The 17,874-nt window shown below is 41.4% G+C and overlaps 1 protein-coding gene across 17 annotated transcripts in view; it reads right to left on the bottom strand.

The window, feature by feature from the left end:
* The window catches only part of Dnc (phosphodiesterase dunce), a 302,183-nt gene that overhangs the window by 48,741 nt on the left and 235,568 nt on the right, over nt 1–17,874 (bottom strand). For 11 of the 17 annotated variants that reach the window (XM_070654253.1, XM_070654256.1, XM_070654257.1 and 8 more), the window contains 3 exons: nt 9,298–9,486; nt 7,526–7,558; nt 6,465–6,485 (listed from right to left, as the gene is read on the bottom strand). In XM_070654253.1, coding sequence (XP_070510354.1) covers nt 6,465–6,485; nt 7,526–7,558; nt 9,298–9,486 — 243 coding nt within the window. The other 6 variants (XM_070654259.1, XM_070654258.1, XM_070654249.1 and 3 more) reach the window with 6 other exon arrangements.

Raw genomic sequence — 17,874 nt, 5'->3', positions numbered from 1 at the left:
TTGATGTACAAGAAGTTAATGTAATTTTTCAAGGCACGTGTCTCGGACCCAATCTATATCCGGTGAATTCTCGAATGTGAATCATTCGTGATCGTCAAACGGAACTATAAATACAAGCAGCTTCTTGCGAGGTCGAGGTCAAATCGTCGATACTTGACACTTTGCCGGTGACTGCATTTCCAATACCCAACAGCCAAACGCGAGGGAACTTTAATGTACGCGGTCATGTATTTTTTTTTCCTTTTTTTTTTCTTTTTCCCAATCAAGCGAGCATCTATTTCGCGGTAGAATTTTCTTTTCCGAAAAGTAGTTTAACGTAGGAAGCAATCGACATATCTTATCTACGACGCGACGATAGATAGTGTATCTTTCGAAATGAGCACGGTAAGATGCGAGTTCGATAGATCTCACGCGCAATATTTATAAAACTCGTAAACACTTTGCAGATAACAATGTAATAACGCTCGAAGGTACTTGTAGTTTAATGACAGACTCGTAAAGACAGGCTCGAATGGAGAGGTTCATAAGCGATCACAATATTGTTATCGTGCCACCAATGACGCATAATTTTTCTTTCATTCTTTCTTTCTTTTTTTTTTTTTCTCTTTGCGATTGATTTGATGTTACGTTACTCGCGATTGTCAGATCGTGATGCTGTCGCGATCGCTTCATTTGCGAATACTTCAAAAGCTTGACATTACATCAGCGATGATGTAACGTAAAGCCGTAGGAGATCGTGTCACGTTGGATTAACACAATGGGGAGCTTTATTACAATTCACCGAGATTCTAACGAAATGCTCGGCAATAAGCGTCATTGTTACATAATAGCGCTGTGCAGTCTTCGCCTGAAACGAGTGCTGCAGTTCTTTCTCTCACGTGCCGGACAAATCAATCCGGACAATGTTATCGCTGTATCGTAATGCAGCGGCCGTTTAGGTTCAATTAGTCTTATCCTCGTAATAGATCGTTCATTAACTTGCAGCGGTATTATTACAAAATTGTTAGAAAATGCACTTCGCCCGTGATAATCGACGTGCAATGGCCCCTCTGGTTTTAACGGAACGTTGTGCACGACTTACGTTTATCGAAACGTTATCAGTTATTGATAATATGCGTCACCCTCAAGTCAGTAAAGGTGTTAATAAAGATTTCCAAAAATAGGCTCTCGCATGTCGCAATTCTTATTATAGCGTAATATCTGCCGGTCTTAAAACGCCGATTCTTTTACAATCGGAATATTGCCGATAATTAATAAAACGTATACGTCACGAGCAAATAAGGGCTAAAAAAAAAAAAAAATAGCCGAAATACGACCGCGATACACGATAATAAAATCGAGACGGGCTCTGAATTGAAAATCAAAGAAACGAGAAGTCAATAATCGTTCACGAAAAAATTGCAATTTTTTTTCTTTTGCGTTCGGTGGGAACACGAATTTTTCGCGTGGAGAGAATTTCTCGTTCCGACGTGCACTACGTACAAATATCATTACGACTCTCGACGAAACTCCTGATCGACCTGGCAATTCGAACTTGCTTGGTACATTCGACTATCTCGTTAAGCGGACCGTCCAACGTCAAAGGATAATTTGGAACTGTCGACTGCGACAGTAAACGTACGTAACGTACGTACATAAACTTTTTTTTTTCTCTTTCTCTCTCTCTACCGATTCTAATGTAAAAAAGATAGTTTGTAACACTTTCTTTTTGCCGATTGCGTGTCTAATTATTTATGTAATAAAAAGATTGGCTCTGTCACACACACGAATATAATTCACAACAGACTAAAGTTAACCGTAAACAATTTCGAATCTGTAAAAGGCTCTGAAAAAAACACGTTTTCGTTTCCTACAAACTTTACGTATTCTCTTTGTGCATGAATCCCTGAGAAACATGTCTTTTTCCACCGCATTAACTTTCATTTCTACTTTGCGAGAAGTAAATTTAAAGCGTTTATGTAAAAAAAAAAAAAAATACATAAATAAATAAAACAAATTTAATTTCCACCGTCGAGTTCTGAATATTATTGAATCCCTTTCGACTTTGTTAAATTCACTTTTTCAGCTTTATAAAGACTCAGCGCGACTATTTCCACGTCGATTTCTAAAAGGGTAAGAATATCGGCGCCAATGTCTGTAGATCTTCGTAGATTCTAAAATTATCCGAATCTCCCGCCGCGCCGGGACAACCCCGCGGATAAGCCCTCCTCGTCAGCCGTTCGAGTCTCGCACAAAACACACGTCGGGAAGCTCCCTCGGTTCCGGCGTAGAGCTTTGGTCTTTACTGTCATACGCAGTTGATGCTCTTTACGCGGAAGCAGATCGCGCGCGGGGTGCTTCTAGAAAATCTCGCGGGGCGCAAAAGTTAAAAAAAAAGAAAAAAAAAGAAAAAAAAAAGAAGAAAAACGGGGTGAAAAAATTCGCGTGACTTACACGCGTTCGCCACACAAATCGGCGCGAGATTTCGTGCTCTTGCACGGTAAGAGCGTGCGAAAGTCGGGTCTTATGTCGCCGTCGATCACCTCGTGTTTGCCGCGATGTCGAACTGGCCGGGGTGTTCTGGTTTCGCAGAGATTTCCCCCGCGGTGTACGGGGGATGGTGAGGTGGAGGGGACTTCCCGGCGGCGACGATTTGCGCGGGAAGCGTGCGCGTACCGGGACTGCGCAACCTGGGGCACCCCCGTCGCTCCGCTCGCTCCTTCCGCTTTGCGACCGCCGCGCGACGAGAATGGAGCCGTCGCTCTCTCAGGTGATAGGACGGATGAATAGAGAGATAGGCCTGCATGTGTTGCGCGCTTTACGCGCCGCGACGCCGCTGACGTATGCTGGGCCCGTGACGGACGCGATTACAGAGAGCCTACGGTGCTATAGAGTTACAGAACGCGAGCTGCGGAAACTCGTCAGGTAGAGAAGACGTAAAGTTACTTCCGAGAAATTGTAACGGACGTTTTAACGCGGGATACTCGACGCCCGTTACCGGGTTCCGATCGATCCGGGATTGATTTCCGGCTTGGTAGAAATGTCCAAGCGCCGACAGCTCGGAGTTGAAAATATATCACGAGTATCATTTAACGCGCAACATTGAAATCTCACGCAATTACGTTTAATTCTGTAATAAAAAATTATTTCGCAATTGTCACGTAAAATATTTTATTTTATTTTATTTTTAAACGAGAGCACGGACTTCTTTCGCGGTAGTATTAATATTTAAGCGTTACGCCGGATGGATCCATCTATTTATAGTGGACTTTGCTGCGCGTAATTATCACCAAATAGTGCCGCAATGCGTAACGAACAAATAGTTTTAATTGTTACTGCTCAATCTGCATATAAAGAGACACATTCGCGGACGTTAAATAAATTTCAATACGACGAGCGCGTCTATTTATGTCTATGTGAAATTTGCGTCTATGCGAAACGCATGACAAATGTTTCTCCATCGCGTTTCGTAATTCGATAATTTCTGACAGTTTCAAGAACCTCTTGCTCAATCACTTTCTAATATATACTTCGTTCCGTGTGTTCCCGCTACATCGTTCCGTCGCGTTCAAAATTCCCGAAATTAATGACGGAAATTTGAATAACAAAGCGCTCTTCATTAGGAGAAAAATACTTTTTTTTCTCTTTTTTTATCATTTTACGCAATCTCTTGCCGCGTTGCAAGAGATCGTAAAGCGCCGTAACGTGTGTGTATGTACGTCGAGCATCGTGCAAGTCACCGCAGAGCGAGTGAACTTTTTTTTCTTCCCCGGCGCAAAGAAAAAAAAAAGTTTATAGATGTATCCGTCGTAAGTACGCGTTATTAATGATCGCGCAAAATTGCCAAGATCCATTTAAGTACATTTAATCTTTCCGGTGCGGTGGAAAAAAGCGGGCGTATCATGATTTCGCGAGTTCGAGTTATCGACAGCTAGCTGAAATGCGAAGCGCAAATCTTGGCATCTAAACAAAAATTCTTCTTTTCTCGCCGTTGCAAATTGTTTTTTCCTTTTCTTTTTGTCGGAGGAAATAAATATTTTACGCGCTCCAGCAGAATACATATTGAAAGTTAGATTTTACATTCTGTACACCGTGAAATATCTTCAAGTATAAACGAGCTGTGCAAACAATTTACGTATGCCGAGGTGCTGTTTGTATTTTTCAAAAGTTACGTAGCTCGCCTTCTTTTTCCTCATAGTTTGCATTACATAAATGCGAGAACCGCTATTTATCTACCCTTGGGCAAAAAATATTCGTCCAGAATTTTGATACGTCGGTCAATATTGATTTTTAGATGAAATTTGCGGTTAATAGATATCACACACGTATACGTCCACTATTCGCGCAAGCGTGTACGCGCGCGTCCACGTTCTATTGTTATAAAAATTATCGGATATAAGAATTACCAGATAGTTGGATTTACGTAACGAGAAACCCTTAAGAACGATTGTTGCAGATTCCATAATTACTCAAGAGCGGCTTCAATAAATTAACGCAGAAAATTTAATCACTCTGATTTCGATTGCCGCTAAGCGTGTGAAATATCCGCTATTACGGTCTTTGGAGAGACACGCTACGACAGAATTGAAGCGACGAGTCCCACGTATGCAATTATTCGTGGCGTGAGTAAACAATTCTGTTACGGCGCCGGGCGTCACGTGAAACAACGTAAAAGACTAACGAACGCAATAATTAAGCGCATTCAGTTCGTCTAGTTGATATGATCGGCTGGGTCACGGGTTGGGTCACACACACGCGGACAGATTCTCGCGCAATCACACGTGGTACAATACAGCCAATTGTACAATTTTTCAACAAATGGAGGAATTTCATTGCGAGCGTATTACGGAGTTTTTTTTTTTTATATTTTACTTGTTTTTCCCCCCTTAATCGAGCAAACTTTGACCAGTTTGGTTTGACAGATTTTTTTTTTTTTTTAAACGATTACCCGATAAAATTGCTCGCGCGCCGTTTAGAAGTTAATTTCGTCGATTAGAAGAGTCATTCGGCTATTTTCATTCAATCTGAGAAGTTTGTGTTGGACGTCCTCCAGATGCACAGGATTGAAACACGTGACTTTGATGGATCGCTCCTGCGTCGTTCTGGCGATCTTCCGAGCGATTTGCGTTTTATAATTAAATGAATGCGCTGCGCGCAGGTTCATCGATTGCAAATTTGTGCACGCTGCGCATAAATTCCTCGGGCATATCGCCGCGCGCGAAGCGATGGAGCTTTAGTGTTCCGTACATGGGATACGGAAATCCTCGTAAAGCGCAATGTCGGCCGCGCGCTTCGACGTGCATCGAGAATAGCGCACGGCCGGGTCGTTTCCCGCGTAAGTCATAAACGAGGTTGATAATCGAAGTTAGTACAAACGGTCGCATGTTACACAGGCGTGTCCGCGAAGTGTCGTTAACGGTGATTAAGTATTGACGCCGGAAATAATCGCTGCGCTCATTGGAAAATCTAATTTCAGGCCCGTCAGACGCAACGTCCGCGAGAGCGCGCCTTTCCGCTCGTAACAATTCAACTTAAATAAATTAAATCGCCGATACGCCGCGTTAATTCGGTAATGTAAGTTTTCAATCGTGCGAAATTAACGGCGCGCCGTTGACTGCCGTTTAATAACGATCGACCCGCGCCCGGAATGTAAAATAAAATATCGGCGTTCCACTTGGATTAATTCATTAAGAATGCAATTTCGTGACCTAATTGTCACCGTGGAGATTTATTGTTCGGGCCGTGCATCCTGTTCGCGGGCGCGCACGTGCGCGAACACTTTCTATCTTCATTGTTTACCGCGCGAAGCATAAACTATTTATTTTTCTATTACGGCTGCAAGTCTATCCCCGGAAGACGGTAGGCGTTTATGCCTCACGGCAGATGCAAGTGAAAAGTTCTCCGCGTTATCAATCCACGCGTTAATGCCACTTTAGATAAAAACATTTGCATAGCCTGCAGTTTTGCTCGTGTGCACTCACGTTGCACTCGTTCTATCGTAAAATGAGACCCGCATGTAGAACCCTGTCGTCGTAAAACGGAATATAAAACGAAATCGTCGGACGGAATAATAAGTAGCGTGTATACAGTATAATAATCACGAGAAAATACGTAAGACTAATTATAAACGATTCGTCGTCGCGTTTCGCTACATTGCAAGTCTCTCTCATTTTTTCTCTTTTTTTCCCTTTTTTTTTCTTTTTTTTGGGTTTGTTTTTCTTTCAATCGTACCTTCGCGATACTCTTGCAAATTGATACCGCAACGAGAAACACCCGCAATTCCATCCCCTCAAATCGCATTACACACCGCTCCAGTGAGCAAGCAATTCGCGTTGAAACTTTTGTACAAGACATATGGATTTTACGAACACGACACGGTAAGTTAAATGTTAATAGCGGCACAGTCATCCAGTCAGCGCAGTTTGCAACAACGTTGCGCACCGCTTAAATTACGATATTTAAATTGACGTGATGGTGCAACTTACCTGTACTGATCGGTAAATATCCTGAAAATAAGAATATTCGTATTTATTTGATAACGTTCAACTATGTTCAACATGCGGTTAGTAATACTTATGCTTAACTCGCAAAACGTGAAAGATTACTGTAATCCGACGCTCAAACAAACAGTACTATATAGTCACGTACACAACGCGCATTTTATCGTACAGAGTAACAAAGTTTGACCAGGCGATAGGCAAGCCTAAATGATACGCGGCGAATTCAACGCTTAAAATAAAAAAAAAAAAATAAAAAAAAATTGGCAATAAGCAGTAAGAATATTATTACGCAGCAAATTTTTTGTTTCGCAAAGTTTCCATAAAAAAAAAAAAAAAACGAAAGACTCAACATGGATCTTGCCATCTAAATCTACGCTCTATCAGCAATATCGCTATATTACGGAAAATATATCGTAAAGCAATGACGCTGTTGCGAAAGCGCGAGAATTGCACGAACTTATGCTAAAGCTGTGTATATTCGTTACGTATACGTGAGGTCGATGCGATTTTGTGTCCAGGTTTGCTCAGTTCTGTGACCACCAGAGAAAAATATAAAAAAAAAAAAAAGTACACGAAATGAATGAGAAGCAATTAAAAAAAAAAAAAGAAAAAATAGATTTCGCCCCGACAGGTGATCGTACCACTCACAAGCGTCAATTGCACCGTCATAATTCCTCCACCGATCCATAAATTATTAACTAATTAATCAATTTGCTTTTTTACATATTGAATCACAAATAATAATTATTTGGTTAGTTTAGTATGCATTCCCGATTAATTAAAATAAATCTCTCATTTAATATGATACAATTATTTAAGAAAGGTAATGGTTAATTAAAATTCGAGTTTGTTAATCAAGGCAACATAGCATGCACGGTTATCATTATTACTATCTGGGAGACAGATTCGTCTACGTAGAATATATTAATGATAAAATTAGCCGTTGCTTTACACCGGTGATTATGTATGAAGATGTTGAATGACTTGTTTAGTGTTGCGTCCAAGTGTGGAACAAAATGAGTTAGATAATAGGATCGAGTACATACGCTCGCTCGACAGGAAGCTCTGTCTCTTTGAACCTGCAACCCAAGGATCACATACATCATATCGTCACACCCCAACACCCACTAGCGACGATAAAACACTTAAATAAACGGCGGCGGACAGATGATGTTTCCAAGCTGCCGTCGGTACGCATTATCGTTCCCGAGATATCGCGAACAGTGGAGTTGCGCGAGATAAACGAAAATTAAGATCCGGTTTCTCGCAAAGTGGAAACAATTTTTTATAATAATTGTTATCTAATCGTTACTACGAACTCTCACGATGGTGCTTGAAAACGTCATCTCGCCTTGGACAATCGAATTTATGCCAATGAAGTAATGATATCGTAAAGGGGCAAAAAAAGAAAAAAAGAAAAAGAAAAAGAAAAAAGAAAACAGTAAGAGATTCAAGTAGTAAGCCATTATCGCCACCAAGAAACTACGATAATTTCATTAAGATACATAGAAGCACCAAAACCAGTCACGAACTGTTTACGTACAGTTGTGGGACCGAATGAGATTGTTGCACGCATAAAACGGCGATTGCAGACAACGAAGACACCGCGCTCTCGTAAACGCTGAAAGAGCCACTCCTCAGTCGCCGATGGTAAACCCGGATTTAAAACGCAGGCCGTCCCACAGTTTACAGTAATTTGCATCCATTTACACGATCGCGCTAATCGTCCGAGCCTTTATTATCCGGCTGCCACGTGAGAAGATAACGGGCGCGATATCTTGCCGCGGTACCATGCCGGCAGCCACGACAGGCGCCACCAACAAAGTCTCTTCCGTTCTCCATTTTATCGGCTTCAGTAATCCCGCCAGCCGAGCTATCGCAGCTCTGAGGAAGGCATCTGCATTATCGATACGCGTTCTCTTCGTTGTTGCAAAAGCGTCCTCACAACCTCCGCACGATATTGCAGATTGGTACCAAACCAGAATAAGTAGAGTAGCAGAGCGAACGAATATCACGGGTTTATTTAGGCCGAACGCGCGCAATGAGATTTCCAGAGACGCGCGCAGCTTGTAGAAATGTAAAAAAGAGTGCCCATAAAAGTGTAACGCATGCATATAGATCTCGAAAGAAAACATGTGTATATTACAAGATTATTTTGTAAATTTAAGTGAACAATTAAGTGTTTGTTGTAAGTTAGGCAATTCGCACTGCAATTTAAATGAACAGATAGGGTCGGGGGGGTGAATCCCTTGCTTGCGAGTGAATTTGTATTCCGCACATTTCGCTCGCGAGTGCTGCCTCGACGCTTTTAACTCCGCATTTCCGGTGAAAGGCGAAATGCAAAATTAAATAATAAAATTGAAACGTCTTCGGGCATAAAGGAGGCACGCCATTTACATAACGGCCAAATTATTAAATAATTTCGTAATATTCCTGCAATATTTCACAAGCCCTGTTTTCCGCAACTCACGACGGAATAAATTAATTATTAAATATCCCGCAAATAAAGCTCTTTATCGTACGTCCCGTTTTGTTATAAATAAGCGGGCAACCGTTGGAAATCGCGTGACTTTCTTTCAAATTCAATATCCATCGTGAAACTAATAAATCCCTCCTTTCGTGATCGCGTTTAAAGAGAATGCTAGACTTTTTCGTTCGAGGGGAGCGTCGAAGCAACCTTCGCCGATACACATTATCTGCATTACTCACGTAAGCCCTGATTTACTGATAATCGATTTATAACACCGCCGCCGCGACAAGGAGAGACCGGGCTTATCGGTACACTTATCAGAGAGAAAGAAATCGAGGGGGTGCTCACCTTTCGCTGGCGATGGAGCTGTTTCGAGACATCGATTTCGGCGACATCTCGAAGTCGCTGTCGCTGCGGTACAAGAAGCTCTCTCTTCTCTGGGGCAACGTCTGGAGAACGAGCCCCGCGCTCGGCGAGGCGCCTCCGCCGCCGCCGGCGCCGCCGTCCAACGTCGAGGCGCCATTTTCCACGTCGAAACTGTAATGAGAAAATGTAAATTACCATTAGAAATAAGCTACGAAGGGCCATCTTCGCCGCGAGAAGTCCTTTGTCTCGCGTCGCTCGACGCGACGGGAACGCGAACAACGTCCGCTCTCCGGACTTCGGTCAGTAAACACTTGGATTACGACCCTCGGCGTGATTCTCGCGGTGGAATCTCACATAAATTCAGCGTAATATAATGGCGCACAAATAATGATATCGTTCGATCGCAAAATTGCTCTCCGCCACGATAACGCAAGTTCGTGAATTGTCGCCGTTGTACGCGGAAACACAAAATATGGCTTCTACTTTATGATCCCGTAAGATGGAATATAGAGAATACCGTCGTGACAGAATATCCGCCCTGGTATCACGAGTATGATGAATGAGGCGCATATTAAAATATATTGATGGCGAACCCGAGTACCATCATAAGATTCCGTTATATAAATGTATCGCGCTCAATTTTGCAAGTAATAATGAATAAAATTAATTAATTTTCATTATTTATTAAAATTAATTAGCTGCCTTTCCTTTTTCTTCCACTTGTTTTCGTGATCTCTACTTTTCTTATTAGACTTTCGAAGAAAGTCGCAAGACACACGTGACGTTATTTAATCATGTTAATTTCTTCGTATTAATAAAGTGTTATTTTATCCCAAAACTTCTAAATTTATTTTTAGATGCTATGTCTTATGTAACGATTCCGTATATATTAACTGCGTTCGGAATTGCAAATCAGAAACGTTTATCTCGCAAATCGCTTGGAAATGCACATTTGTTTGTTCTGTGTCATAAATCTACGTCCGGCATTAGCAGTTTTAGAACAAAGGCGAACTTTCCGAATCGAATTTGTTCGGGATTCAAAGACTAAACTCGCAAACGATTATTTACGCACAAAAATTATATTGTTTTGATCGAGATAGCGAGAATTTACAGCCACTTTACAGTTATCGCAAAAAAAAATATCTAGAATTATTTATTATTTATTATTAAATTGCAAAAAAAAAACATATCGCGTTACTCAATTACAGTTGATAAAAATCCTGAAATAAATTACGTGACAAGCGTTTGTCGAAAGTAGCAATTGGTTGCGTTCGACGACAAAAAAAAAAGCTGCCCTTCAAGCTTGGACATTCAATGAAAACGAGGTCTTCGACCGTCGTGGATCGGATGGACCGAAATAGACATGTTAGAGGCTGAGAAACCTAAGTGGAATGACGTCTTTATGAAAATATATATATTCGAAATACGCACGTGTTCCATTTCGTAATAAAACAGTAGCGAAACGTATGTATGTTCTATTCTTTAGCATGTTCTAGAAAAACAATTTTGCATGATTTATTATATTCGCACATTGTTATTCTACTGCACCGTAAACATTCGCGTTAATACTTTAAAAAAAAAAAATTGTGTATCTCGTCCCATAAATAGATTAAATATTAAATTAATTAATTTAGTTTGAGAAAGTTGCGAGTTGAAAAATTATATTAATTAACTATGCAGTATAATTTCAGATAATATTAAGACAGAAGAATGCTCTAAGAATGTTAATTAAATCAGTCACGTTGTAACTTCATATTTATTGTACATTTATATGCACATGCGTGTGAACGCAATACGCTTAACTTCTTACGTTTAAAATGAATAACATACTTTTTTTTTATTTTGTGCACTTAATCGATTTGTCAAATAAACGGTTTATGTGTTAACCGCCACGGTTAACAATCAACACGTTGGAGGTAAAAGAAAAATTTGCCGACGTGAGCGACCTTAATTAGATGAAGCATAAAATGGGCGATGAAATCTTCCTCATTACGCTAACGATGTGCAAGTGTCTCCTTACGATGCCAAGAAATGTCGAGTTGTATCCTTCTTAGCTCACATTGCGTCATAAATATATCTAGTTAAGATCCGTGGAAAATTCTACCAGATAATTGGAGCAAAAATTTCGTCACTTGGGTGCTCGTTAAAGTAAATCTGTTATCTGTTTCGCACGCACGAATCTCGACTTCTGACATTTACCGTAATTTCTTGTGTATTTCAGAAAAGAAAAAAAAGAAAAAGAAAAAAAACGATCGACGCAATTCGATCGAGCGAAACCTTTCGAACGAGAACTGTACGTATGCTGAAGTAATTAAGTGGCTTAGTTATTAAAATAATCTTATTGAAAATGTTAATTAAATTTTCACCGAGGAAAAAAAAAACCTCGAGAAGTACGAATTTGTGAAACGTGTACGCGCTGCTGAGCGGTAATACAATAGCTTTGTGATCCTCCGCATATACTATTATTGCCCTCGCTGCGCCGCAATGTAGCTATGAAATTGCATGTTTTCAAAGAGTGTCTGTGAAGTCGGAAGCAAGCGGTTACCGTGGTCACGGTAGTTCGCATACAATAATGCATCCGTCACTTAATTAAATTTTTTTTTTTTTTCCTTCTTTTCTGCCTGCTACGAGGAAATATTGCGAGCACGGCTACATTTTTCCATGCACGATAGCAGTCATTACGCCGTATTATGTAAACTGTGATTAATCTCGTAACCTTGCCATTCAGCGCGACTGACGGGCCGTTGTCAATGATAGCGGCGCGCGATTGTGATTGATAAAAAAAGAGGAACGCATTACGTGAAAACGAGCTACGTCTGTTTTGCCGTTTTGCGGAAAAGGGAACATTCATAAAACGGAGATACGCGCGACGCGGATAAGGCGCGTTTTGTTTGCACGATATAGAACCAAGCCTAGAACGTCCAATATTTGTTGCCCGATGAAATATAAATATCATTAATAGGCACTTCCGCGGTACGTAGGCCCCGCCTGTCCTCCCCGGGAAAAGAAATCTCTGAAAGCCCGGAAAGCCCACGTTGGCGCATCGTTACGGCGGGCTTCGAGGCGCCCAGCGATCGAATCCTCGATGAATTTCGACGATTTTATATTTACGTGACCGTGCCGCGTAGCGCGACGCGACGAGAGCTCTCGACTCAAGCAATTTATTGGTTTAATTCGTGCAACAATCGCATTGTCGTTACTGCACAATTGATGTCTGCCGTTTAACTCCAATGGCAAGATTTGCTATTGGAAAAATTATTTATTCGATACCGGCGGCACACTCGGCACGAAAAGCCGTGTCCGTAAAACGAATATTCGCCCGTACCTCGGTCTATCGATTCGTTAAATCCGCCCGCAATTTGGATAGGCTACCCGTCCTCATGTACAGTACGCGAATCGTTAGTTTAGCCGGTTCAGCGCGGATCGTCGTTAATCTTCGAGCGTATAAAGACGAGCGTTATTTATTAATGGTCGCTGCAGTACGGTGTATTTAATTACATTTATCGAAATGGCGGCCGCGTAATCAACCGATCAAGACAGAAACGTCGTAAATCAGATTTGTCTCGCCAATCAATTGCTAATCGATACGTAAACTAATTGCATCGCCGGTAATGATATGCGGAGATGAAAATTAATGATATCAAAGGGACTGCTGAATTCGAATTGGTACAACAATTGATTACAAAGTAAATTAGTTTACCACTGTCTGCGACAATCCTTCGGCCCGTTATAACCTCGTCGCAGAAAGTCGAGCGTTAATTGATCCCCGTATCTATCAATGATTAATTACACATCCCGGCGCGGAATTAATTGCCTGCGAGAGCACTATCGATTGTTTACCGTAACTCCGCAGTTACGGTATTGTTAATTGACGCAGCATGCCGGTTTAATTCGCGCGGCTGCACTCGCATGTGAATTCCGCCGGAAATGTGCGTTACGCGCGCGCGAATGCGCTGCTCCCATACGCGCAATTAACACACACGCGCGAGTATCGGTCCCGGACCATTCTAGCCGCTCGTGATTGTTAACGATCTCGTTATCGATCTCGCCGGTTCGTTTCCTGCCTCGATAGAGAAGAGGAAGAGATAGCCGATAATGATGTACTTCCCACCCCGATAACGCCGCGGATTCCTTCCCTTTTCGGCCGAATAAATAATATTAATTATAAAACGGACGATACCGTTCCAAGCGAAGCGTTTCGTAAGAGACAAAAAGAAACGCGTGTCTCTCAGGAGATAAGTCTCGTCGAGAAGAAACTTTCGTGCCGGAAGGAAGAACAGGTAACCCGGAGTTGCGCGGAGTTACTCGCTGGCTGTACAAAGTTTTTAACAACAGACGTGTATATTTATACCGTACGAATACACTATCGCGCGCATGCATTAGGGTAATTGCATTATAAGGTGGTGTCTGTTTTACGGTGTTCGTGTATAACCGTGATTGCCGGATTTATCAGCCGCCGTCGATTATTCCGCGCTCATTTCCTAATGCACCCTTTTCTGATCGCGTCTACCGGGCGATTTAAGGCGTGACATCTTCAGCGATATAGCAACGCCGTAGAAATGTTTCGGGCGGCAATTATTTCGAATGGCAGATTAGTTTCGCGCGAGTTTTTCTTTCCCTCTTTCGTGCTCCCCGTGCCGTCGAAGGAATCGAATCAGATATTTCGAATCCCTCTTACGAAAGCGCTCGCGTATTACGCAACGCGTTTGCATATTGCAACAATGAATAAATTACTTATATGTAGAACACTTACGGAACTGCGACGTACAATAGTTTCGAATGCGGCTTCGTTTGCGAGAGCGTGGAGACGCACTCGCTGTGCCTCCTAAAAGAGGTCAGCGGAACTGTTATTCTCATAGTTCCCGAGTCTCTTCGCGCGAGCCTAGGTGCGACCTCGTGGGATATAACGAGGGCGTATTCGTTCATCTTGAAGCGGCTCGAACGCTCCCCGTTTCCGCCGGTATTTATAAGTTCAACGAGCACGCGTCACGGTGGCATCCGAAACGCGGAGTGGATTCCCCCGGCCCGGCCGTTATTTATCTTCGACGGGTTTTGCGTCGAGTGCGTTTACATCGAGGTTGCGTAACGGGACCTCCGCGCTTTTCGAGCCCACCCGCTGCTGAATCGCACCGCGGTTCAGCTGGCTGCTGCGAGCAGTTAGATTAGCAAAGCGGGCGAACGGTATTATCGATCGATAAATCAGCCTGCGATATACGCGATATGCACGTAATTACTCGACTCCGTCATTAAAACTTCTGCAAATTGTCGTCGTTACATCAGTTCTAACTGGCCGATTTATACACAAATGATCTTCTCGTCTAGAAGTGCTTTCGAAACTTTCGCTGTAACGACTCGCAATTTACATCGTGGTATTATCATGAATACGTGAGCGCGACTTTTCCATGTGAAAACTGTCACATAAAACATTCTTCTAAAGTGTTTCTTTATTGACACTGCCTTGTGGAAGAACATTACGCCCGGGTAAGGTAATAATTCACATTACGGCCTAGGTCGTCACGTGCTAGAGCCGCGGCGCGTAACACACATAGCGATTTTACGAACAAGTTACACATTATCTACGCCGCGAGATAGCGTTGAGTTTTTGGTACTTCGTGTGTATCTCGGTAATTTGGCGCTTCAGTCATATTTGAGTTGAGCGCGAAAACGTTGACCATTGTTCGCCAAAACTGTGTAACGTCTGAGCCACTTTGTCCGGGGAACAATTTTCATCGCGCTTTCAATTTATCAGTTATAATTGAGGCGCGCTTTTTTCATTATATTTCGAACTAAAAATACTGTAAATAAAAAATGGATGAATCAAGAACGCGCACAATATCTCGATATTTAATTAAAAAAAAAAATTAACGTACTCTTTGACGCGAGGATCAGTTAATAATTTGGAATTTTTCTAATTCCCGGGCGAGATATTCTATCGTCTGTATCGCGATGCTTTCAGCGGCATTTCATTTTCTAGTCAATTTCAAATGACTACGACGATCTTTCAAATGGCAAAGAGTTGGCGACACCGGCGGCCATTCGAAAAATTGATTCCCACCCATCCCGAGAGTACCAAGAAGTCGAAGAAAAAAAGAAAGAGAGAGAGAGAGAGAGAATAAATGGATACCCATATTGCCACGACATCCCGTCGGGTAAACAGAGCGAGAAACGCCAAGATGGGAATGCATCATTCATGAAGCAGTTCACCGTGCAAGATGCGTCTAAGTCTCGAAACGAAATCTATAAAGTTCTAACGAGAATGTGCGACGCTATCTTTGATATAAATGACAGTTTGTTACCTTACGACTTCGCGTTTCGCCTGGCGATTAATTGAAGTAACTTATAGTTCTCGCCGGTCGATTTCTCTTAATAGTCCGGGGCAAAGGGCTGGACTGATAGCGGATTGTAAATGGATTTTCGAGAAGATGGAAATGCAATTACGGCGTCTTCTACAAAGCAATCTGCAGATTTGTACTTTACAACAATCCCCTCCTTGTTTAATGTCGCGACGTTGAAAGAAATGCCATTCCACGTTAATCAAATATAGCCCGATAACATTTCAAAATTCTATTATCTCGAGTTATCTCCCCGTAATATCTTATCGCGATATTCTTTTTATTTTCGATGGTAACTAGTCCATTAATTAGGTATTCCGATTTACTTTAATTGCCTCTTGATAGATATGAAGCGCGTTTAAAAGAGCGAGAGAGAGAGAGAAGAGGGGGAAAAAAAAGCGACTTGCAATGCGAACGACGTCGAGCACTTTTCTAGTTTCACCGTGGTAATGGATCTGAAGTTACCTTTAACACGTTCTCTTGAAATTCGAGGATAAAATTTCATGTGATCTTTTTATATTCAAAATATTTTATATTCACGATTTTCCCCAGAGCGATTAGAATTGTAAAAAACTATCGAAGTAAAGTTTCAGCACGCTGTCGCTGGCTCTCTGTGCATAAAACGATGTCATATTATAATAAGAGTAAGTAACATAGAGACTTACTGGAAGCTACTCTTGAAGTTACTGTATATAGAAACCGGAGCTGTTAGATGTATTATACATATATTTTCTGCAAACAAAGAGCTTAGCCATTAACGCGACGTACTAATTAGTGTAACACAAAAGTTTGCGCTCGGAACAACGAGATGGTGCGCTCTCGATAAAATCACGAGCGATATAAGTAAAGATTAAAAAGAATGAGAAAAAAGCACGCGAATAGCACGCCCGGGAAATATATCTCCGCATTGTATAAGAATAAAAAGATGCGTCGGAGTAAATATAGAATAGCATTACGTAAAATCGCGATAAAATTATTTAACCTTTCAATCGGAAAATAATAGGGATACAAAGCTATATAAAATGTATATGCGTTAGAATGTAACGAATAGAATAGATGTAAAAGTATTAGAACCATGGATCAAGGATAAAATAATTTCCTTTCTCGCTTTACTCTCTAGAAAAAAAAAAATCGAACAGTTACGTTTGTAATTTACACGCTGGAAAAAAAAAAAAGTAAAATTTAGTACTTTTATAAATTGGCGGAAATAAAATAAAAAAATTTTTTCCCCGGTGGTTACAATCGAATAATCAATATGATGCAGTAATCAACGCGAGGTCGTCATCCTTTCTGTTGCTCAAGCCGACCTACGCTCTCCCTTACAATTTTCTGTAATGTTTTCGGTTCGCATCGGGACACTGCTATAACTTATTTATCGAGTCCAATTACACGTATCCTACGGATAAATTCATTACATGCTTACGTGACGACGTCAAATTCAATGAAGTCCGAAATTCAATGACAACCACGTCTCCGACGCGGATATCAATTAATAGACCGATATCAATTAATGACTACGGTGTAAAATCGATTTATCAGAGTCAACGCTGGCGTAACCTGTCGCGTATCCCGTACATTTATCACCTCTTTTTCTACCCGTTGCTAGTACAAATCTTATCAGAGATTGTTTCTTTTTTCTTTTTTTTTTTACGAATAGTGAAAGCGCACGCAGAGCTCTGTATTTTTGGCCGCGCGTAAACTTGCTTATCCGCTGCAAAGCAGTAATAATTGCAAAACAAATCCGTAAGAATTACTTTGAGCCTTGCAACTAGAACGTACGCAATCAGAATTCGGTTATGACGAATAGGTGCAAAAGTCTAACAAAGCCGATGGAAGATGAGAAGCGCTTTGGATTGCTCCGACTAGGAAAAAATATTTTTCTTTTTTTTTTTTCTCTCTCTCTGGTGGAAGCTATAATATCAGCATTCACCCTCGATAAATATATTTCATTATTCCCTCGATACGTTTTCTCGGAGATGTTTTCTTTTTCGAATTATCTGAATTATATTTTTTTTAATTCCCTCGCTCGCTCTTAACATATTTGCGGTCTTTCATTTCGGAAAATATTAAATCCTCCCTTGACGCATGTACGTTTCGTCGCGAAAACTTTTCAGTTACATTAATTTGCTCTAATTTTCTTTTATTTTTTTATTTTCTAAAATAACGCAATCCCGATGCGTACGCACTCACGCGACACAATTGCGGTCGTGGTTTCGCGATGGAAGTT

Source organism: Cardiocondyla obscurior, linkage group LG03 (assembly GCF_019399895.1).
Source record: "Cardiocondyla obscurior isolate alpha-2009 linkage group LG03, Cobs3.1, whole genome shotgun sequence".
NCBI classification, from domain to species: domain Eukaryota; kingdom Metazoa; phylum Arthropoda; class Insecta; order Hymenoptera; family Formicidae; genus Cardiocondyla; species Cardiocondyla obscurior.
The sequence above is the reverse complement of the archived record's forward strand: the minus strand, read 5'-3'. Positions and strand labels throughout refer to the sequence as shown.